This window comes from Notamacropus eugenii, chromosome 5, assembly GCF_028372415.1.
Source record: "Notamacropus eugenii isolate mMacEug1 chromosome 5, mMacEug1.pri_v2, whole genome shotgun sequence".
Classification (NCBI taxonomy): domain Eukaryota; kingdom Metazoa; phylum Chordata; class Mammalia; order Diprotodontia; family Macropodidae; genus Notamacropus; species Notamacropus eugenii.
Genome location: NC_092876.1, coordinates 12,947,943 through 12,972,168, shown reverse-complemented (window position 1 = coordinate 12,972,168; position 24,226 = coordinate 12,947,943). Strand labels below are relative to the sequence as shown.

Sequence of the window (24,226 nt, the reverse complement as noted above, 5' to 3'; positions counted from 1 at the left end):
GCAGCAAACATTGGCATCTAATAGACTATGTGGTTGTAAGGAGAACAGACAGACAAGATGTGAGAGTGACCAAGGCAATGTGTGGTACAGAGTGCTGGACTGATCATAGACTTATCCTTTCCAAGTGCCTTCTCCAAGGCAAAATAACTACCAGAAAATTAATGTCAAAAAATCAGAGCTCTTCTCTGAGTGTGAAAAGTTTGTTGCTAACTTGGAGGGAAAGTTGAGCCAACACACAGTTGGCAACAGTGGAGCAGAAAAGGAGTGGGCAGCTCTCAGACATTTGGTGTACAGCACTGCATTTGCTCATCTGGGTCAGAACACTCACAAACACCAAGACTGGTTTGATGAAAATGATGGGGAAATTCAGAAGCTGCTAAATGAAAAACGAGAACTCCACAGAATTTACCAGCAGGATAGTTCATCCACCTCTAAGAAGGTAGTATTTAATTCCATCAAAAGCAAAGTACAAGCAAAGCTTAGAGAGTTGCAGGATTCCTGGCTCAGTAAGAAGGCAGATGAAATTCAGTTTTATGCTGATAGTAACAATCCAAAGCACTTCTATGATTCCCTGAAAGCTATTTATGGACCAAGAACCTATGGTGCATCACAACTACACAGCGCTGATGGAGTCACATTGATTAGTGATAAGGACATGATCCTAGAGAGATGAACTGAACACTACCATAGTGTTCTCAACAGACCATCATCAATCAATGCTGAGGCCACTGACCTTTACCTCAGGTTGAAGTCAATCTGTCCTTAGCTAAATTTCCAATTGAAGAAGAGGTTGTGAGGGCCATTAGGCTCCTTTCTTGTGGCAAAGCACCTGGTGCTGATTCTATTCCGGCTGAGATTTACAAGGTAAGGGGACCATTGTTCATACAAGAGCTGATTGAAATATTCCAGGTTATATGACAAGAGGAGGTTATCCCCTAGGAGTTCAAGAATGCCTCCATTGTCCATCTCTATAAAGGTAAAGGGAGTAGACTGTCCTGCGATATTCAAGAGGGGTCTCTCTCTTAGTCATTGCTGGCAAGATTCTTGCTAGAGTCCTCCTTAATAGGCTGATCCTTCACCTGGAAGATGGTCATATACCTGAGAGCCAGTGTGACTTCAGAAAGCACCAAGGAACAGTCAATATGGTGTTTGCTGCCTGACAACTCCAGGAGAAATGCCAGGAGCAGAACAGAGGTCTATACACGTTTGTGGATCTAACCAAGGCCTTTGACACTGTTAGTCATGAGGGCTTATGGAAAATTATGTCAAAATGTGATTGCCCAGAGAAGTTCATCAATATTGCACGTCAGTTTCATGATGGCATGCTTGCCTATGTTCTGGATAATGGACAAGGCTCTAGTGCCTTCCCAGTCCCCAGCTGAGTGAAACAGGGTTGTGTGCTTGCTCCCAGGCTTTTTAGCATGATGTTTTCAGCTGTGTTGTCAAATGCTTTCAGTGAGGATGAACAGGGCATCAAGGTCAACTACCATACTGATGGTAAGTTCTCCAATTTGAAAAGGCTACAAGCCAACACCAAAGTGGAGGGAGAGTTGGTGCATGATTTTCTGTTTGCAGATGATTGTGCACTCAGTGCAGCCTCTGAAGGTGAGATGCAACAAAGGATGGATCAATTCTCTGCTGCCTGCGCTAATTTGGCTTAATAATCAACACCAAGAAAGCACAGGTGCTCCATCAGCCACCACCACACCATCTGTATGTAGAACCATTAGTTACCACAAATGGAGAAGTTCTGAATGCTGTGCATAAATTCACTTATCTTGGAAGTGCACTTTCGAGGGAAGTACACATTGACAATGAGGTTGACGCACACATTGCCAGAGCTAGCCCAGTGTTTGGGAGGCTCTGAAGGAAAGTTTGGGAGAGAAGTGGTATTAGACTGACTACCAAACTGAAGGTCTACAGAGCCGTTGTGCTGACCTCATTGTTGTATGCCTGTGAAACATGGACAGTCTACCAGAGCCATGCCAGGAAACTGAAATGCTTCCATTTGAACTGTCTTAGGAAGATTCTGAAGATCACCTGGCAGGATAAGGTACCAGACACTGAGGTCCTTGTTTGAACTAAACTGCCAAGCACCCAAACTATGCTTCTGAGAGTGCAAGTACGATGGGCTGGTCACATTGTTCCCAAGCAAAACGTACACTTGCCAAAAAGACTATTTTGCGGAGAACTCATGTGGGGCAGGCGATCACATGGTGGTCAGAAGAAGTGATACAAGGACACTCTGAAGGTCTCTCTCAAGAACTTTGGAATTGAATGTGCATCATGGGAGACACTGGCACAGGACTGCTCAACATAGTGTACTCACATAAGAAAAGGTGTTGTGCTCTTTGAGCAAAGCAGAATTGAGACAGCACGAAGGACACATAGGATGCTCAAATTTGGAGTGACCACCCCAAATGTTTATACGGACTATCTGTGCCCCATCTGTGGTAGGGCATTCTGAGCTTGTATGGGTTTGATCAGTCACAGTTGAACACACTGAAACTTTACTTTATCATGGTGATGTCATTTTGGTCCTCTTCTAAAATGAAGCACAACAATCAGTTTCCTGTTTATCCTTGACAGAGCTTGGTCTGCTTATGTTAGCTTGCATGCTGTCTCTCCCAGTAGACAGTGAAGTCCTGGAGGGCAGGGATTGTCTATGGCTTCTTTTTATATCCCAAGTACTTAGCACAGTGCCAGGCACATAGTAGGCACTTCATACATGTTTATTGATTAATGGAGCCTGGGCAAGTTGCGAAGCCTCTGTTTACCTCAGTTCCCTCATCTGCAAAATGGAAATAATACTGATACCTACACACACACACACCAAGGTTGTTGTGAGGAGCATATGACATATCAGTTGTAAACTGCTTAGCACAGTGCTTGGCACATAGTAGGTGTTATATAAATATGGACCATTATTATTTCATTTAATCCTCACAGCAATCCCAAGAGGTAGATATTATGATTATCCCCATTTTACAGTTGAAGATCCCGAGGCAAAGGTTAAGGGAAGTGACTTGCTCAAGATCACACAGCTAGCTAGTAAGTGTGAACTCCAGTTTTTCTGACTCCAGGTCCATTGTGCTACTTAGCTACCTCTCCAAGAAGACTTAGAGGGTGATGCTAACCCCCTACCCCAGGACTTGGCTATCGGAGGAAGCCTAAGCAAGTCAGTTGGGCTCACTGAATCACAGAAAACTTGGGGCTAAAGGTACCTAGTTCAAACCATACATGAACAAGAATCCCCTGTCATATACCCAACAAGTGGGCATAAAGCCCATGCACAACCTACTTGTCATTGTGTCTGGGGGGAGAGTACAAGCCCTATAGTGATGCAAGTCCCGTCCAGGCTGTATCTGAGCCAGCCACCAGATGGCGATCCTAGCCCTCACTGAAGGGCTGTCTTGAGATACCCTGCACACATGTGTACAGAACCTGCCTCTGCCCAGCTTATCCCCTTTCAGAGCCACCCCCAGGTTCTTAGCTAGTTTAAGGGTGTGGCTATTCCCGGCAATGATTCAGAACCTATCCAGTGACGCTAGCCTCTCTGCCCAGAGCCTCCTAATCTCTTCCCCAATTTCATGGCACCGTGAAAGGATTAGTCACTCCCAAGCAGATCAAAGTACCTTTGCCAGGGCAGAATCAAATTAACCAAAAGCTGCTTTATTAAAGAAGTCCAAAGTAGTAGAGGCCCCACTGATCATCTCCCCAGCCCTCTTCTGCAACATGTGCCGTCCAGGCAAGGGAGACATCATACAGAGAGGTGCTTCCCAGTAATGCTCTTCTCACTCTTGACCAGGGAAAGTGCTTCCTCTCACCTCCTAGCTGGCTGCCAGAGGAGTCTGCCTTCAGAAACTTCAGCTGGCTTCTGTCCCCTTGAGGCATGCCCCCCACCCGAGGCATGCCTCCCACCCCACGAATCTCAAACACAGAGCCCAAACACCCCAAAGGGGAGCTGTTCAGCTTGATGCCATCGTGGCTGAGTACCTTCCTCCACGCAGAAGTCTGTCAGGCTGTAAGAGGGCCCCCCTGCCAAGTGCCCACCGCCTGCTCAAGCCCCCAGAAGAGGTAGAGAATGAGTCTCCCACCCCTCTCTCATTCCCTTTGAACTAATCCACTGAGGCTGTGTAGGTCACACTTCCCATCTCTCTCCCTTGAAGAAGCAGGCATATCAGGGAAAATCTGTCCCAGCAGCCAAGGCTGTTGAAATAAGTGTTGTACATGACTAACGTGAAATATGTTTAATATGAATATATATGTAGAGCCTATACCAGATTTCATGCCATCTTGGGGAGGGGGAGAAAATCTAAAACTCAAAATCATATGGAAGTGAATGTTGAAAACCAAGATTAATTTTTTTAAATGCACCCTTCCGCTCCTCCCACACACTGAGGACTCCAAGAAGGGGATGCCTACCCCACTCCAAGCCCACTCCACTTTGGGGGAGCTCAGATTGCCAGGAAGTGGGTCCTTCCAGCCTGAATTGGTCTCTTTTCAACTCCTCCATTTTGCTCCTGCTTCTGATCTCTGGAGCCAAGCACGACAAATCCACTGCCTCTGTCCCATGACAGACACCTGTGCTCAGCTCTCAAGCCCCTCCTGAGTCAAGCCCAGGTGCTTCCACTGATCCTCATGTGACATGGAGGTCCTGAAAATGCGCTCCGAACATCATCTTTCTCACCTTGTAGATTAGGAAATAGAGACTTTCCCAGGCTAAACTGCACCTAAGCCTTAAAGGCTGATACATACTGACAGAAAAATAATCCTTACTGACATTATAAGAACAGGACAATGGGCTAGGTGGGTGAAGAACACTGACCTAAGTCAGAGGAGATTGTGGGGCTGTGGTTGATTATCTGGACCCTAAGGGAGATAGTTGGGAGGAGCAGGAGCAGTGGAGAGGGCAGCTAGGTGGTATAGTGCACAGAGTGATGGGCCCCAGAGTCAGGATGATTCATCTTCCTGAGTTCAATTCTGACTTCACACACTTACTAGTTATGTGACTCTAAGCAAGTCACTTAACCCTGTTGGCCTCAGTTCCTCATCTGAAAAATGAGCTGGAGAAGGAAACGGCAAACCACTCCGGTATCTCTGCCAAGAAAATCGCAAATGGGGACATGAAGAGTCAGACACAGTTGAACAACAACAAAACACATGCACATACACACACATACACACACTCACACATACACACACATGCACATGCACACACACCAAGGGAGATAATTATCCAGAATAGAAGACTTTGATTTTCCTCCCAGGCGTATGGAACTAAAAGGAAATACATAATAGAGAGGAGGGGTTGGTGCCAGAGGAGCCACTGATTAGTCTTGGGGCACGCTGCCTGGCTTTTGTTAGCTGGGTGACTGTGGTTGAAAAACCATCAATCTATCTTTGTCAAGAACAAGTTTTGGCCACTCTACCCTAGCAGAGTGAACATTAAGATGGATGAGTTCAAGAGTTAAACATCCCGGTGGAGACTAACAAAGCCCCACAGAACAACAAACCCACAAAAACCAGCCCTATTTAGCCCAACAGAACCACATCCCCAAGAGAATCAGCAGCACCAGTCCAGGAATATGGAGGGACCTGCATGTTATTTGCCTCTCCACATATGTCCCTCCTATGGGCCCCTATGTTCTTGTTCTCTCAACTGATGACCTGCGTATCCGTAGGAAAGTGGGCCCTGGGTTTAGGAGAGGAATGGTCTAGTGGAAATCATCTTGCCAGGCTATTTCATCAAAATGCATTCACCTTGAATAAAGTAAGAAGAAGAAGAAGGAGATTTATACAGCACTTACTATGTTCTACACACATCACAATCATTGCCTCATTTGATCCCTGGTGACCTTGAAAGGTAGGTGCTATTATTACCCCCATTTTAAAAAGGAAGAAACTGAGGCAAGCAGAGGTTAAATAGCATGCCTTGGATCACACAGCTAGTAAATGTCTGAGGCTGGATTTGAACTCAGGTCTTTCTGACTCCAGGTCTAGCTTTCTATCCACTCCACCACTCAGTTGCCCAAAGTATATCTTCTGGATGACTAGAGAAAAAGTAAGAATGCCAGTGGGGGCTTGTGAGCTATCATGTTGAATAGCTGCAGACCAACAGAGAAATTAAACCTAGGGGTAGCTATTCAGACGATCCCTTCTGTGTGTGGGAGAGAGAGGAGGAGGGAGGGGGAGAGAGGGGAGAGAGGGGAAAGAGGAAAGAGGAAGGGGGAGGAAGGGGTAAAGGGGGAAAAGGGTAAGGCAAGGGAGAGGGGAGAGAGGAACACTGGAGGAAGGGGGAAAGGGAAGAAAGGGGAGGCCAAGGGAGAGATGGAGGAGGGGGCAGTGCCACAGGAACCACATATAAAATAATAATACTTAGGGTATTTCACTCAAAAAAAATTTTTTTTGAGGAAAAGGCTTTGACAAATTGAATATGTCTAGGAGTGTGTCATCATTATTATTAGCTGTCTGAAAGTATTAGATGGGCTGTCATATGGAGGAAGGATTGGGCTTGTTCTGTTTGGCTCCTAAGGGCAGAGCCTGGAACAACAGAGGGGGGAGCTGTAAAAAGGTCAGTTCCGATTCGATGCCAAGCTGTACTGCCTGACCATCTCAGCCATCTCTGCCTGGAGTGAGTTAGCAGCCAGGTCTGGGGGGAGGGGCTCCCCTTCATTGGAGGCCTTCATGCAGAAGCCAGATGACCATTTGTCCAGTATGAGGTAAAGGGGTATCTGGGGTAAAGGCTGGACTAGTTGGCCTTTGTGGTCCCTTCCAATGCTGAGATTCTTTGATCTTCTAGGGCCCAGACACAGGACCTGTCAGCCACAGAGTTGGTATCAGTGAAGAGTTACTCTGCCCCAGATGTGGCTTTTCACATTCCAGCTGTGATAATGCTGTGATATTTGCCTACGTGCCTGTACAATTCAACTCAATGGCTACATTAAGCACCTGCTATGTGGCAGGCTGGGTGTGCCTTCAGGAAGTTTACATTCTACTGGGAAAATGCCATATGGGCATACATCTCAAGTTCTCCCCTCCCCACAGGAGTGGTTCCAATCATCTTTTCCTTGATCAGCCTCCCCACTCCCCAGCACTCCTGTCTGCCCCTTCTCTGCTGAGGACATCACATCCCAGGTTCCCTCACCCCCAATCCCTCTAACACTGATGGCCCTCCCTTGTCTGCACCTTCATCCCTGTATCACATGATGAGATAGCACTTCTTGCCAAGGCTCCCACATAGGCAAGTGATCCTGTTCCACCCTGTCTCCTCCAGCAGATTTGCCCCTACTCTGTCTCTAATCTTCAGTCTCTCCTTGGCTACTGGCTCCTCTTCCGTGCTTGTTACAAATACACTCAAGTCTCCCCATCCTAAAAAAAGAACCTTCACCAGCTCCTACCATGTCCTCCAGCCATTGTTCAACCTCCACTCTCCATCTCAGCTGCAATTCTTGAGAAAGGCATCTACAATCAACTTCCTTCCTTCACATTCTCTTCTTAATCCCTTACAGTCTGACTCAGACCTCATATTCCACCCAAAGTTCTCAGTGGCCTCTTAGTTGGCCAGTCCAGCGAACTCGTCTCCATTCTCATTCCCCTTGACCTCCCTGAAGCCTTGGACGCTATTGACCACCTTCTCTTCCTGGATATGCTCCTCTCAGTTTCCACAATTTATTCTCTTTTTCCTCCTCCATGTCTGACATCTCCTCCTTCTCTTTGGCTAGATCTTTACCCAGATCCAAGGCTCTGTGCTGGACCTTCCTTACTCTTGGTGCTCTTGGTACTCTCCCACCTGGTGATCTCATCAGCTCCCATAGATTCAGTTATGAGCCTTATGCAGCTGATTCTCAGCTTACCTATCCAACCCTAGTCACTCCTGAGCTGAAGTCCTCCATTATTACCAAACTGGATACCGTGTATGTGCGCGCGCGCGAGAGAGAGAGAGAGAGAAGAGAGAGAGAGAGAGAGAGAGAGAGAGAGAGAGAGAGAGAGAGAGAGAGAGAGAGAGAGAGAAAGAAAGAAGAAGAAGAAGAAGAAGAAGAAGAAGAAGACGATGAGGATGAGGACGAGGATGAGGATGAGGATGAGGAGGGAGGTAGAGAAGTCAAGGATAATCCCAAGGTTGCCAGCCTGGGTGATTGCAAAGATGGTGATGCTCTTAACAAAAAAGAGTTGGCTTTGGGAGAAAGATAATGAGTTGTTTTGGACATGATGAATTGGAGATGTTGAGGCTTCTCAAATGAAAATGTTAAGCAGGCAACCCATAGTACAAGTTTGGAGCTCAGGGGAGAGATAATTGCTGGATGTATGAACCTTGGAATCGTCTTTATTTAGGTATCAAATGATAATTGAACCCAGAGGATCAATAAGAGAAAGATGGTGGAGATGGGAGAGGAGAGTTTGGAGAACTGTCCACACTTAGTAAGTTGGGAGAAGGGTGATATTCCAACTGAGGACACCAAAAGGAGACAGGTAAGACAGGTCAGACAGGTAAGAGAAGGGTCAGGAGAGGACACTATCATGGACATGAAGGAAAGAAAGAAAGTCCAGTAGGAAGGAGTGATTTGGTCATTGAACATAGTAGTTAAGAGGTAAAGTTCTATAACTTAACTAGGCTTCAGTTTCCCCATCTGTAAAATGAGGTAAATGGACTTTATGATCTCGACAGGCCTTACCTGATCTAAATTCGATGACCCTAGATTCCTCTGGCAGTCCTGGAACAATTTGACAAGTCTCAGTCGGTGTCCTTCCAGACATCTGTCTCTCACCAAGACGTGTAACTCAAAATTAGTCACACGTCTCCAGTAAGATTAACAAACAAAGCACTTTTCTGAAAACAACTCCATGCAGAAGCGAGTGAAACAACTATTTTTCACATTTTGCATTCTGTGTTCTAACATTCCAGTCTCCCTAGCTCCCGTTCTCTGACCCACAGGGCTTCCATGATACCAGGCAGGTATCTGGCAGGTGGCTTCATTTAGTGATCTCATCAGCTCCCAAAGACTGAACTATTATCTTCCTACTGGCAATTCTTAAATGTTTAACCTACCCTAACGTCTCTGCTGACTTCCAACCTCGGATCTCCAACTACCTTTAGGACATCTTGACCTGGATGTCCAGTTAACATCTTAAATTCAATGTGTCCAAAACTGAACCTACTATCTTTTCCCCAAAATCCTCCCTTCTTCCTAATATCCCTATTAATGTTAACAGTGTCACCACCCCAGTCACCCAGGCTCCCAACCTAGGTGTCAGCCTCATCTCACTCTCACACATACACCATACCCAATCTGTTGCCAAATCCCATTGTTTTTACCTGCAGAATATCTCTTGATGTGCCCAGGTCTCTTCTCTAGCAGTACCACCACCTGACATAAGCCCTCGGATTCCTGAACAATTCCAATAGCCAGCTGGTTGGTCTCTCCACTTCTCATCTCTCCCCACTCCAGTCCAGATCTTCTGTGAGGCCAAGCGAAGCAGGATCTTTTGTTGTTTTTGTTTTAGTATAATCAAGAAGTATAATGCCTCTATTTGAATGTGGTTAAAGAAGATCTTCCCCACCTGCCCATAGGACCTGCCCATTGAGGGAAGCTTGATTAGGGGAGTTGTTTTGTAGGAGGATTCCAAGTACCTTTTGTTTTTTATATTGAGGCACAGGGTCAGAGGGTCATGCCCTCTGGTTCTGAAAAGTGTATAAATACTCTGAGGGTGAGGTTTTACTTTGGGGCTTAGTTTTTGCAAGAAACTTTGTGTGCCATCAGAGACTCTGGGAAGCTGCTAAGGAGCCCCTGGCTTTGAAAACCCAGACGCTGGTGCTTCCCTCGTAAGTATGTTAATGGTCAGGCAGTTTGGAAGGGCTGTCTTGATTTTTTTATTTCTCTGAAATTTTGATTTTGATTTTCTTTGATACCTGTGCTTAGTTAAAGTGATCATTAACCCCTCAAAAGTTGCCTTTTCTTTTAGAAAAGTGGATCAAAGAACCTGTGGGAGCAGGCCTCCCTGTGTATGTTAGGGTGCTTACTGATACATCTTCCTAAAGTGTAGGGCTGACCATGTCACTGCCACCCCTCATTTAGTCAACTCCAGTGACTCCCTATCACCTCCAGGATCAGATATAAAACCCTTTCTACCTTTAAAGTCCTCCATAACCTGACTCATTCCTACCTTTCCATCTTCTTAACTCTGTATGCCTCCTCATGTACTCTGAAATCCAGTGACCCAAGTCTCTTTACTCTTCATCACACTAGTCATCACACTAGACACATCTAACTAGACATTTCCCATGCTGTCCCCCAAACACAGAGCTCTGTCCCCCCTCATCTCTGCCTCCTAACTTCCCTGATTTCTTTCAAGTCTCTGGTGAAACCCCACCTTCTACAGGAAACCTTGCCCAAATCTTTCCTATTTATCCTGTAGGGGTATATGGAGTGTTCAGGGAGGGAACATTCACCATGCCTTTTTCTGGGCTGCTCATCTGCCTTTGGTGTCCACCTTCACCCAACTCTCATCTGCAGCTCCAAGAAGCTGTAGCTGTAGCATGCACAGTGGCCACATCCCAGTAAATCATCTTGGTGGATGGACTAAACCAGATCAAACCTGTCAGTGAGTTAGGGGGTGTCTACCCTAAGCATGTGCAGACTTCCCCTGGCAGAATAGGCAGGTAAGGGAGCAGCTAGGTGGCAGAGTGGATAGAGCACCAATCCTGGAGTCAGGAGGACCTGAGTTCAAATCCAGCCTCAGACACTTGACACTTATTGGGTATATGACCTTGGGCAAGTCATTTAACCCCAATTGCCTTGCCTTCCCCCCTCCAAAAAAGAACAATTGTTCCAACAGCCACGAAGGTGGCTAAAGCAGGCATTGTGGGGCACTTAGAGCTTGGACAGACATTGAGGATGCTGAAATCATCCACTGCATCCTGGGCCATTGCCAGTCATCTTGACTTTTGTCCTGCCATTGGACTTCAATGACTCTGGAAGAGAGAGTGAGGCTATAAATTTACATGACTCTGCCTCACTTAAATCCAACTCACGCACAAGTCAAGACATCACCCTAGCATATCATTGGTCCTCTTGGAGAATGGACAACAATTTATCATGTCTTTGCTTGTTTGTATAAAGTTGTGTGCACGCTCTCTTCCTCATTAGATTGTAAACTACCTCAGAGCAAGGACTTTATTTCCTTTTCTTTGTATCTCTAGCATTTGGCACAGTGCCTGGTACATAGCCGACATTTAATAAGTGCATGTTGACTAAGGAATAGATTTTGTTGCTAGGAGTTCCCTACACCAAGTACATTCCAATTCTACAAGTGAGAAAATTGAGTCCCAAAAAGGAAAAGGACCCAGTCCTGCATATCTAACCATTATCAAAGAGCTGGGGTTTGAGCCTATCTCCTGATTTCACATACTGTGGGATATCCTCCAAGCCAGGTTGCCTTCACCTAAGCAGGATAGAACCCATGATGGAAACCCAGAAGCAGAAAGCTAGCCATACCTAGACCAAAATAGGAGAAGAAAGGAAAAGGAAAGTTGAGGAACACTGGATATGAAAACGAGACATGCAGGTAGAAATCCAAGAACTCCGTTTCCCCCCTTAGTCAAATGGTCTGTCCTATGGGACAGCTGTGATCCCATGACCAGGTTCATGCTATTAGCACTTCAGTTTTGCAGGGAGGTTCCTTTCTCCTGTGGAGAGGGGTGTGTGGGCTTTGTGACAGTCATTTCCTCATCCTGTAGAGGTTCTTTACCACTTTGGTCCAAGGTCCTGAATCATTGAGAAGACTTAACATTGTAAGGACAGCTAGGCTCAGCTCCTGATGCTAGCACTTGCTGTGACATTAAGCAGATCCCTTACTCTCTCTAGGCCTTTTCCATTAACATTTTGTGTTTCATGTAGCACTTAAATATTTGTAAAATGTTTACAAATGTGACCTCACTTGATTCTCACAGCGATTCTGCAAAGTATGTGCTGTTATTATCCCCATTTCACAGATGAAGAAACTAATAGAGGTTAAGTGATTTACCCAGGGTCAGGAAGCTAGGAAATTTCCAATGAGGCAGGATTTGAAATCAGATCTTCCTGATTCCATGTCCAGAACTCTAACTGCCTTTAGTTAAGTTAAATGATCACAAAAATTAAAAAAAATTATACAAATGAAATGATCACAAGATCACAGAATAAAAATGCCTACCCAAAATATCCATCAAGGGGTCATCCAGGTTCTGCTTAGCAGCCTCCAAGGAGAGAGAACCCACTACCTCTCAAGACTGCCTCTTCTGCTTTTGGACATGGAGACTTGGGACATGAGACTCCCTAATTGTTAGGGAGTTTTCCTTTCATCTCAACTAAATGCATCTATTCTCAAATACAATCCAGTTCCAAAAAACCCAAGCAAAACCACTGAAAGTCGAATCAAATGTCATGGTTCAAAAGAACAAAACCAACTAATCCATTGTTCTTGACCTTCTAACACTGAATGTGGCTATTCTGACCTGTCTTCTCTTCTCCAGACTAAGCCTCCCCAACACCTCCAAACAACCCTTATATAAATTGTGTGAAAGGCCCTTGAGATTACGGATGTCCTTCCTAAAATGCACAGCAGTGTTCCAATGCTCATTGGTTTGACTTCCTAAAATATGGCATCCAGAAGTGCCCACAGCCCTGCAAAGAAAGGGTTCCGACCAGGGCTGGGGACTGAAGAACTGCCCACTGAGTATGGGGATAATAAGGACACTCCCCTCACAGAGTCATTTCGGGTCAAATCGGGTGTCTATAAAGTGCTTAGCAGAGTGCTCACCACATGGCAGGCCCTTAATGAGTCATGGCAATGAGGATGGAAGCAAACTAAACCACTCTTCGTAAAGCCCATGGCTCTCATGTCCCACTAGCGGCTCATCTTGCTGTCAGAGTCCACTAAAATTTTCTCTTTAAAAAACAAAATTTTAGGTGAATTACTGTGTCACCCTAATTCCTCCCTATCTTGTATTTATGACATTGAGTTTTAGAACCCAAGTGAAAGATGCTTCATCAATCTCTATTCAATTTCATCAGATTGTTTCAGTTCACTGCTTTTACCTGTGATGTGCTCACCATCCCACTCAGCTACAGATTTAAAGAGTGTGCTATCTCTCTGTTTAGGTAACTGATTAAAAATACGAATCCACCCAGGGCCCAGTCCATATCCCTGATCCACTTTACAGGAGACCTCCTTCCCAGTCCATGAAAAAACTATCAGTGACTATACTCTGATTCCATCCATTGCACCAGTGCTGAATTCTATCGAATCATAATCTTGCCTAGTCCCCATCTCTAAATCTAGAATAGTATGAAATAGCTTAACACACACTTGGCTAAAATCTAGGTAAAATGTATAGACAGGCTACTGACCTACCAGTTTAGTAACCTGTCAAAAAAAAAAAAAAGAAAATGGTTTAATCTGGCACAACCTGTTCTTTAGGAAACCAGGCTCACACTTTATAATCGCTCCCTCCTTTTCCTAGATGTTTGCTAACTATCTGGGGGCCATCTCGGGTCATCTTGATCTCTATCTGGCCACTGGACCCAGGTAGCTCTGGAGGAGAAAGTGAGGCTGGCGACTTTGCACAGCCCCGCCTCACTTAAATCCAATGCACTTGCATGGCATGGCATCATCTTCCTGGTTAATTCCTGTGTAAATGAACTAGAGAAGGAAATGGCATACAACTCCTGTACCTTTGCCAAGAAAACCCCAAACAGGGGCACAAAGCATCAGACACAACTGAAATGAAACACAGACTACAACTTTGTGTGAATCCCTGGGGATACAGAAAGAGGCACAAGACAATCCCTGCCCTCACCAGCTTACCTCCTGTGGGAGAGACAAGCAAATATATACAAAGCAAGTCATACACAGGGTAACTAGGGAATGACTGACAGAGGCAAGATGCTAGAATTAGGAGGGGCTCGGGAAGGCTTCCAGTAAAACATGGAACTTTAGTTGGGACTTAAAAGAAATCAGAAAGATCAGTAGTTAGAGCAGAGGAGAGAAAATCTTCCAAGAATGGGGATAGCTGGAGAAAATGGCAGAATCAGGAGATAGATGGGAGAGTTTGTATTGGGGGAATAGGATGTAAAAGACCGGAAAGATAGGAGGGGGCCAGGTTTGAAGGACTTAGAGGAGTGACCAGGATCTCTTTATTTCTCTTGGGTATTCACTACCTATTAGCCCTTTTGTTCTGTCTTTTCTAACACAAAGATCTTTCTCCTTGACTGAGAAAACAGGCAAAATAAGGAAGAACCATCTCTGTTTTCTTCCTCTTGTCTGCTGTCCTCATCCCAAGCACTGGAAGCCAAAGTCCTGGGCCTTCTCCAATCCTGTCCTTTCCTCAATAGTGCTAAAAAACAAAACCCCAACCCTCTGAGGTCTTCTTACTTTTGTCAGAGCACCACACATCTTATCCTTCTCGATGCAGCTTTGTAGGATCCTACCATCCTCCATGTCTGCCATGGCTTTCATCATATGTACACTTTTTTTTTTTAATTTTAAGTTTGTCATTGAGTTTCCAGCACATCTGCATCAGTCCTTTTGGATGGCATCATCTTCTGTGCATTCTCAAAATTCCACTGTTGACCATCTCCCACCTGGGCTGACTTTTCCTATAACATTTAGGGCCATGGGATCCTGCCTAGATTTCCTCTGGAATGAAATCCACTTTTGAGAAAGGAAGGAAGGAAGGAAGGAAGGAAGGAAGGAAGGAAGGAAGGAAGGAAGGAAGGAAGGAAGAAGGGAAGGAAAGAAAGGAAGGAAAGAAGGAAAGAAGAAAGAACTAGAAAAGAAAAAATATCAAGATCATGTCAGATCATCCCCAGATTGCCCCTCCTTATCACAAGCTCTACAGTTAGTGACAAACAGGTTCATCCAGAATTTCCCCACCTCAGTCCTTTGAACGATAAAATTGTTCTTGAGACAGCTCAGTAGCTCAGTGGATGGAGTGCAGGAGCTGGAGTCAGGAAGGTCTGAGTTCAAGGTTTGTCTCTGACATTCACATGCTGCAGGACTCTGCACAAGTCATTTAACTCCTGTCTGCCTCAGTTTCCTCATCTATAAAATGGTGATTGTATCCTAGCATCTACCTCCCATGTTTGTTGTGAGGATCAAAATGAGATGGTGTTTGTAAGATGGTCTGTAAGCAGTTTTATGGGATGTCTGCAAGGTGGAAGTCCCCCATACCTCTGGGCCAGATGCTTTGTGATCCACTTTCTAAATCGTTCTTCTCTCTCCCCTTTTTGTCCAGGTGGTCTGTAATATATTCTGGTGACAAAATGACTCCAATTTCTTTTTCCTTTGACTTTCACCCAAACATCTTCCCCACATTTCTTGGATTTCCTCTCATGATTCTACCTTCTTAGTATACAATTCCATCCCACTTCCCTTACCTGTCCTGTTTCAGGTATAGAAAGCCATCCTAGGTTTTGTCCCACTATTGTTCAGTAAAGTTCTATTTGCTTCCTTGCATTAAGATCTCTAATGCCTCATTTGTTTCAAAGGTATTTCTTCTAAGATTCGGTCACTGTACATTTTCTGTATAATCTTGGATGAGTTTCTGCTTCTGGGTCTCAGTTTCTCTATATGTAAAACAAAGGGAGCATTAGACTTACAGTGTCTAATACTCATTTTATTCTTATCTGTATAAAGGCAGATTATGATCAATCTTGTGAAATCATAACTACTGAGGAATGCTGAATTTCATGTCCAGGGGCTCTGACTTCCAGACGGAGGGAAGTGTCTGGAGTTCATTCCTGACAATGAAAAGACCCTTTCCTTCAGGGACCCTGAGTTGTCAGGGAAGCAGGCTGTTTGCTGTGTGACTGCGGCATTGGGGGCAACTTGAGAAGTGACCATGGGCAGTATACCATCCCAGAGTTCACCTCCGCCCCATGTACTTGTGAAGAAACCAACACACTTGAGATCGTTTCAATTCCCAAGCATTTAATCCCGGGCTGTAGAAGGTGGAGGGGGAACCCAAGCATCCCCACCCCACAACTTTGCCCATGTTCCAGGCACATTCCATTCCCCAATAAATAAATTAGGACAAAGGAGAGAAATCCCTTATGACCTCTCCCTGCCCATATCAGGTCCCCATCTGCCTCCCCAGGGACCCTCGTCTGTAAGAACCCACCCTTATACCCCAGACTGAGCACAGAGTTACATAGCACAATATATACACAAAGGGAGGGAGAGGGCATGGTCCATTGGCCTCCAGGATCAGAGAAAGGACACGGGACAGGGAGAAGGTAAAAAAGTTTTCAGGGAGGCAGTGGCCAGGGGTCCGCTACCCATGGATGGGCAGGGGTAGCAGGATCCACGCCCCATGTCCAGGGAGAGAGCGGAGGAGACACTCCCAGGACCCCTTGGGTCCCACTCCGGGCCATTTGTGGGGAGAGAGGAGAGGGGAGAGGAGGGCATCGATTCCTCAGACACATGCAGGGATAGGAGGAGGTCTGCTCTCGGAGACCCGTCAAGTGACGGAGGTCCAAGCAGGAGCTGGAGGTGATTCACTGACTCCAAAAGGACCTCTTTCTCGGCTGTGCTGTCCCCGGGCCTGGGGAAGGTCCGAGGGACTCGGAGGATCTCCGAGCAGCTCCGCGGCGCGCGGCCCGGCAGCGGGGCGCAAGGGGGGCGTCGGGGACCCTTCTGGGAAGGGCATCGGCTCCCTTAGGGGGTCCCGGCCCCTCCGCTGCCTAGGTCAGCGGGATGCGGGCGGCGGCACCGGCCCCAGGGGCGGGAGGGCAGGGCCAGGAGCAGGAAGGAGCCGCCCCCCACGAGCAGCAGGGTAGCAGCCGCCAGGGCGCAGGCCACCGACCAGGAATACTCGTAGCTCAGCCAGGGGGCCGGGCCCGGCCCAGTCCTGGCCAGCAGCTCCTGGACCCCCTGACGGAACAGCTCGAGGCTCACCAGCAGCAGAACTCCTGCGGGGAGAGAACCGGGCCAGGGAGCCCGGGGCCCCACTCAGCGCCCGGCCTGCGATCTCCGGGGACCCCCCATCTCAGGATGCCATAGGCCCCGGAACTACCATTCCCTGCCTGCAGCAGGCAGCCAGACGACACGCACCTATTAAGCGCTTACGGTGTGCCGGCCACCGGGCTAAGGGCTATGCAGGCTCTGGGAACCACAACTCCCAGCATGCCACCGTTCTGAACCGAGTGGGCGGAGCGCCGGCGGCTCCGGGAGCCCAGCATTTCGGGGAGCCTGGCAGCTCGGGGCCTGCCCGTACCTGAGAGGCTGAAGAAGACGGCTGCGTGCGTGAGCAGGAACTCGGCCCCCTTGCTGAGCACCATGACGACGCAGATGCAGCCGAGGACCGTGATGACCAGGGCTAGGGTGGCCGTGATGGCGGCGGCGACTCCGAGCTCTGCAGGGGAGAAGGAGCGGGGACCTGAGAGGCACACCCCCAGAGCTGGAGAGAAGGGGCGGAGACCTGAGAGGGCACACCCCCAGAACTGGAGAGAAGGGGCGGGGATCCGAGAGGGCACACCCCCAGAGCTGGAGAGAAGGGGCGGAGACCTGAGAGGGCACACCCCCAGAGCTGGAGAGAAGGGGCGGAGACCTGAGAGGGCACACCCCCAGAACTGGAGAGAAGGGGCGGGGATCCGAGAGGGCACACCCCCAGAGCTGGAGAGAAGGGGCGGAGACCTGAGAGGGCACACCCCCAGAACTGGAGAGAAGGGGCGGGGATCCGAGAGGGCACACCCCCCAGAGCTGGAGAGAAGGGGCGGGGATCCGAGAGGGCACACCCCCCAGAGCTGGAGAGAAGGGGCGGAGACCTGAGAGGGCACACCCCCCAGAGCTGGAGAGAAGGGGCGGGGATCTGAGAGGCACACCCCCCCAGAGCTGGAGAGAAGGGGCGGGGATCCGAGAGGGCACACCCCCAGAGCTGGGGAGGGGAGGGGACCTGAGAGGGCACGCCCCCAGAGCTGGGGATAAGGGGCGGGGACATGAGAGGGCACACCCTCAGAGCTGGGGAGGGGCAGGGACCTGAGAGGGCACACCCCCCAGAGCTGGAGAGAAGGGGCGGGGACCTGAGAGGCACACCCCCAGAGCTGGAGAGAAGGCGCGGGGATCCGAGAGGGCACACCCCCAGAGCTGGGGATAAGGGGCGGGGACCTGAGAGGGCACACCCCCAGAGCTGGAGAGAAGGGGTGGGGACCTGAGAGGGCACGCCCCCAGAGCTGGGGAGGGGAGGGGACCTGAGAGGGCACGCCCCCAGAGCTGGGGAGGGGCAGGGACCTGAGAGGGCACACCCCCAGAGCTGGAGAGAAGGGGCGGGGACCTGAGAGGGCACGCCCCCAGAGCTGGGGAGGGGCAGGGACCTGAGAGGGCACGCCCCCAGAGCCAGGACCTGAGAGCCTACCTTTCTTAGTGGTCCTCTGCAGGATGCGATTGTTCTCCCCGGAGGTGAAGAATCTGAAGTAGGAGCAATTAGCTTCTGTGGGAAGAAGACACGGACACTCGAGGCCGACAGTGGGGACACTCGGGGGGCTGACACAGGCACTCGGGGCCAACAGTGCAGACACTTAGGGGGCTGACATTGGGGACACTCTGGGCCGACACTGGAAACACTTGGGAGGCTGACACTGGGGACACTTGGGGGGCTGACACTGGGGGTTCTTGGAGGCCGACAGTGGGGACACTTGCAGGGGCTGACAGTGGGGACACTCAGGGGCTGACACTGGTGGACCAGACTGAAATCAGGGAAAGGAAGGAAGGTGGAGGCAAGGACAAAGGAGGGGAGGAAGCCACAGAGACCTGGCTCTGATAGCTTGGTGACCCTGGAATAGTCATTGTCCTCTTGGTCCCCACTTCCTCTTCTGTGAAATGAGGATGATGAGCAGCAGCCTCCCTGTGCTTGACAGCACAAAACAAGGAAGGCAAAAAGGTAAAGAGATGGGTGCAGATGGAGGAGAGAGAGAAAGGAGGGAGGAGAGAGATGAAAAGAAAGGAAGGAGAAAGGTGGGGAGGAGAACAGAGAAGTCAAAAAGAGAAGATAAAGAAAAGGAAGTAATAGAAGGGGAAATAGAGAAACAGACTGAGCTGAGATAAAAAGATTGAGTGAGCGTGGAAGAGGAAAGCAGAGAAGAGAAAAGGCAGAGGGAGACATTCCTTACTGAAGTAAGTCAGACAGACTTATAAAGGTAGAGAAACGGAGAAAGAGGCCAAACGAAGGAGACCCAAGTATCAGGGGAGGGAGACAGACACTGAGAGAGTGGTGACATTAGCAGGAGGGAGAAAAAGATCTCTGGGGCGCAAGAGAGGGAGAGGAGGAGAGGTAGGTGGGGAGGGGAGAGGTCTCCAACAGGGCCTAGTCTCCCTCTTTGGGTTAGGGTCTGGATCCTTTCCTGCATCGGCTGAGGGCTGCAGCCTTGGGCCTAGATGTCCCAGAGCAGGAGAGATGCCTGAGCAGCTTTTGTAATCTACCAGGACCTCACCTCCACCTCCCAGCTTCCAGAGTCCATGCTTAGGTTTACAGAGACAGGTCCGAGTCGAGGTCATCTTGCTACCTCTCTGGGTCACAAATGATGGGCCTCAGAGGCAGCCAGTGCAGTCCTCCCCAGGCAGTAGTATTTGCAGGGCTGGCCCATCGCTCCCTCCTCTGCACAAGAGCCCTCTGGAGACTTGAGAACCACCCTCATGCCCTGCCCCTCCCCAGGAGTCTTTGCCTCTCCAGGCTCCAAGTCTCAGGCCCTTTGACTGTGCCTGGCATCACACAGATTCAAGGCCCTTCACCATCCTTGCCACCCTTTTCTGGACATTTCCCATCTATCAGTATCCTTCTCAAAGGGTCATTTCCAGATCTGAACACTGGAGATCTGATGAGGGCCCAGGATATGAGACTCTTCCCTGCTTGTTCCTGGAAACTGAGCCTCTCTTAATGTAGCCCAACATCCCATTAGCTTTCTGGGCTGCCTTATCTCACTGCTGCTGCTGCTTGGTATTGAGCTTATGGTCCACTGAGACCCCTCAGATCTTCCCCCTCCTCTTCCTCAGGTGAACTGCTATGTAGCCTAGATACATTTCCCTTCCCTGGGGCTTTTAATATTGACTTTTTAAAACTCTGGTTTAAGACTATAAAATTATCCCTATTAAAATTCATCCTATTAGATTCTGCCCAACCTTCTAGTTTGAAAAGGTCTGGGCCTTCTCTGTTTTATGATCAGATGGTACCCCTGACTCTTCCTGTGACTATTAGGTGGGTCAGAAGTCTGAGATGCTGGTGCCTGCCCAGGCTGATCAGCAGTCTGGGTCATCTCTCTATCTCTCTCTCCTTTCCCAGTGGTCAGAAGTCCAACCTACTTCCATATCCCTCTAGTCAAGTAAGTTAATTCTGTCCATTGTTCTTCAGGGACCATCTGAGGTCAGGGCCTGTCTGCCTCCCAGAGAAGCTTCTCCACATTCCCTCGACTCATCTCTGCCTCTGCTTCTCTCATCTTTGTCTCTGTCTGTCTCCCATCTCTTTTTGTCTCTGTCTCTCTCTCCCCCCTCTCCCTCTCTCTCTCTATCTCTCTGTCTCTCTGTCTTTCTCTCCCCCTCTCCCTCTCTCTGTCTCTCTCTCTCCTCTGCCTGTCTGTCTGTCTCCCTCTCTCTGTCCCTCCTTCTGTATCTGTCTCATTTCTGTTTCTTTCTCCCTGGAGATCCGTTTCTCCATCCTGCTGTCTCCCAACCCCACTGTTTCTCACTTCCTGACCCTTCCCTTCTCTCTTCCTCTGCCTTTCTATCTGTGATTCAAATCTGGACCACTTCTCTGTCAATCACATCTGTGTCTAGGACTCTGAGGCCTAGAGTAAGAGGGGTAAGGTGTCTCCCTTTCTTTCCCCCAGGGTCAGTCTCTCCATCTCCCTGGGGCTGTCCAGGATCAAGGCTGGTTCTACAGTGCACCTCCAATACCCCATTAAGGCCTACAGGCTGATTTGTCACCACTCCCACCTGGCTTAGGCAGAGCCCAGCCTTAGACAGTCAAGGGACAGGTTATCTCCTGGCCTGTTCTCCAGTATCCTGGGAGTAGTCAAAGGTTTGGGCTATCTCCCTGTGTCTCTGGGGACAATAGTGGCCCAGGGCTCTCTCTTTGTCCCCCACAGAAGCCAAGAAGTCCAAGGTTTGGCCACAAATGCTTAAGAAAGTCAGAAATCTGCCTAGCTCTACTTTTCCCTGAGCTGCTCTGAGGTCAGGCATCTCAGCCTCTACCCAGTCCCAGGGCAGTCCCAAGTGTGGATCATCCATCTGTCTCCCCAGGGCAGTGACTCCAGGTGGCATCTCCAAAAGGAGTTGGAGATCAGAGCTGCATCTGCATCTCCCAAGACAAGTCAAAGGTCTGGCCATCTCTAGAGCTCTCCAGATCAGTACAAGCTCCCCAGGTCCACATTTCCCAGGAGCATTAGGCAATCTCAGCTATGTTTTGGGAGCAATCAGACTCATACTGATGATTCCTTGGACAATCGGAGGTCTAGCTCATCTACTTCTCAGGGATAGGTTCTCCCTGTATCAGTCAGAGGTCGCGGTCATCTGTGCATCTCCCCAGGATTGTCCCTTGTCTCAGATCTGGCCAGGGGTCTTAGGTGTCTCCAGTTCTCTCTCCATCTCAATGGGGTGGTCAGTCATATGGACCAGTTTTCTCTCTGCAAGGTGATCCAATCAGGGTCACCTCTGTAGCTTTCTGAGCCAGTCAGAGGACCAGGCCCTCTTTGTACCTCTTGGGCTTGGGCAGAGATCTGGGCCCTCTCTTCACCTTTCTGAGTCTGTCATCTTTGGCATAGCCCCTGGCATAATCCCCAGGGAGCCAGAGGGTTGGGCCATCTCTGCATAACCCTGAACAGTCAAAAATCTAGATTGTCTCTATATAAACTTAGCAATCAAAGGTCTGGGCTCTCTCAGTCCTACCTACCTCCTGACATTATCCAAGGCAGTCTGGGGTAGAGGGCATCTCTAGGTATATTAGAGGCAGTGTGAAGCCTGGGCCACCCCCTGAAATCTGTCCTGGGGTCCAGTCTGTCTGCATGAGGCAGTCTGAGGCATGGGCCATCCCCAGAAATCTGTCCTGGAGTCTAGTCTGTCTGCTTGGGGGAGTCTAAGGTCTGAATCAATCTCCATACCTCCCTAGGGAGCTCAATTATCTAGGCCTTATCTGCCTCAGTCTATGGCAGTCCAAAGTCTAGGTAGCTGTTTCCCCTTATCCAGGAGATCCAAAACATTAAGCATCTCTCCATGTCCCTGGGACAATGAGAAGTCAGCCTCCTCTCTGTTTGTCTTGGGGTAGTTAGGGGTCTGGGATGCCTGTGATCCAGCCGGAGGTCTGGGCTCTGATGCATGCCTTCCTGTGGACTTTAGAGGCATGGACTGCCTCTTCATCATCTCCAGGGGAAGTCAGAGGCCTGTTTCTCCCCAAGGCATGTCAAGGTCTGGGCTGCATACCTCATTCCCCAGGAAGTTAGAGGTATTAGCTGTCTCTCCAAGCTCCCTGTGGGGCCAAAGGTCTGGGCTCACCATATCTCTGGAGAGATCAGAGGTCTGAGCCATCCTGCCTCTCCCCTAAGGTAGTCAGAGGTCTGGCCTGGAGGGGTTCAGAGATCTGGGCAGTCCCTATGTTCTCCCTCTGCCATCGGGAGTCTGGGCCATCATTCTATCTCATAGTTCTGAGTTACTACCAAGTCTGGGCTACCATATCTTCCCGCAGAGATCAGACATCTGGACCACTGAATTTGTCCAGGAGGCTGGGGAGATGTGCAAGAGTCAGAAAGCCAAGCTGCCCTTCCAGGTCACTTTAGACTGTTTCTCCTGGGCAGGCAGCGGTGTGGGCAGCCTTTGGGTCTCCCCAGGATGCTCAAGATCTTGGATGTCTCTATAGCTCCCTGGGGCTCTCTGGACCTGGGTTATGTGTAAGTCTCCCACAAAGCAGCCTGCCGTCTAAGCTCCTCTTCACATCTCCCTAGGACAGCATGCATTGCCCCATGGTGTCTCCCTGGGAGGTCAGGGTTTGAGGACATCTCTACAATCCTTCTGGGCAGTCTGAAATCATCATCATCTCCTTCCTCTCGAGCTGATTAGTCAGAAAGTTAGTCTATCTCTACATGTCCCAGAGGGTGGTCAGAACTCTTCCCAGAGCAATTGAAAAGTCCAGGCTGTACTAAACTAGTCCTAGACAAGTCTGGGTAGTTTTTCCACATTGTCCAGTTAGTCAGAAGTTTAGACCATCCCTTTATTTCCCAGAGTTCTCCACATCTCTGCCTCTCTGTGTCTCAGTCTCTAAGTCGCTAGCTCTGTCTCTCTGTCTCTGACTCACTTTCTCACTACTTGTGAGCCTCTGACCCCATCACTTGGTTTTTCTGAGCCTCAGTTTCCCTCTCTGTAAAAGGAGGGGGCTAGCCTCACAGACTGCCCTGAGCCTGAGGTCCCTTTGCCTGTGTCTGTCTCCCATCTCTCTAGGCCAGTAAAAGCGCCCTGGTGGTCCTCACCTCCGGGTAACTCGGCCGGGCCGCAGGTCTCCCTGTTGGGGGGCAGGTCTTCCAGCCAAAGCCTCTTGGCACACACTCGCCACAACCCCAGGTGGGCAGCTTCACACACACCGCTTGTGCCATTGCCCCGTTTGGTACCCAGCTCCACCCAGAACTCGGTGCCCACGGCCAGTACCGCCAGGGCTGTGCCTATGCCGGCCAACAGTAGGGCCAGCTTGATCGGGCCACGGCGCTCACTGGCCAGGCCAGTCCTCTGGGCTCTCCTCCGTGCTGTATCTGCCCGGCGTCTTTCCTCTTCCTGGATGAAAAAGTTAGACCACATCATGGTGGCTGGGGGAGAAGGGGCCCGGCCCCACTGGGCTCCCCCAGACCCCAGGCAGCCAGCTGGGCCTCCAGGCTCAAGCTCAGCCCCTGGCCCCCAGTCCCCAGCTCTGCTCCTCTCCTTGGCTAGCCAGGATCCCTAGCACCCTCTGCTCTGACTATGGACTCCCCCCAACACACACAGACAGGCAGTCTGCCCTCCCCCTGACCAGTGCCTCTGGGGCTATTTTGGGCCCCACCATGTAAGTAACACCCGCACCTGTTGTGGGTATTTTAAGGGAACAAGTGGAGGGAGGCAGGCTGAGGGTGGGAGGAGCTAGCGCCTGGATGCCTGGGTCCTTAAGAGGGCAGGGACTGAGGGAAAGAGATGCATGGGTCCTTCTAAGGTAGGGAGCCATATCTGGACTTCCCTCATGGGGGCG

At 49.3% G+C, this 24,226-nt stretch overlaps 1 protein-coding gene across 1 annotated transcript; it reads right to left on the bottom strand.

Moving 5' to 3' along the window:
* Positions 1 to 15,949: 15,949 nt before the first annotated feature.
* On the bottom strand, positions 15,950 to 23,956 carry CACNG6 (calcium voltage-gated channel auxiliary subunit gamma 6). The gene is made up of 4 exons (XM_072607458.1): positions 23,484 to 23,956; positions 18,392 to 18,466; positions 17,255 to 17,392; positions 15,950 to 16,949 (listed from the first exon to the last, which is right to left on the bottom strand). Exons 1-4 carry the CDS (start codon positions 23,806 to 23,808, stop codon positions 16,696 to 16,698), a joined length of 792 nt encoding a protein of 263 aa, XP_072463559.1. The 5' UTR covers positions 23,809 to 23,956; the 3' UTR covers positions 15,950 to 16,695.
* Between the last annotated feature and the right edge of the window lie 270 nt (positions 23,957 to 24,226).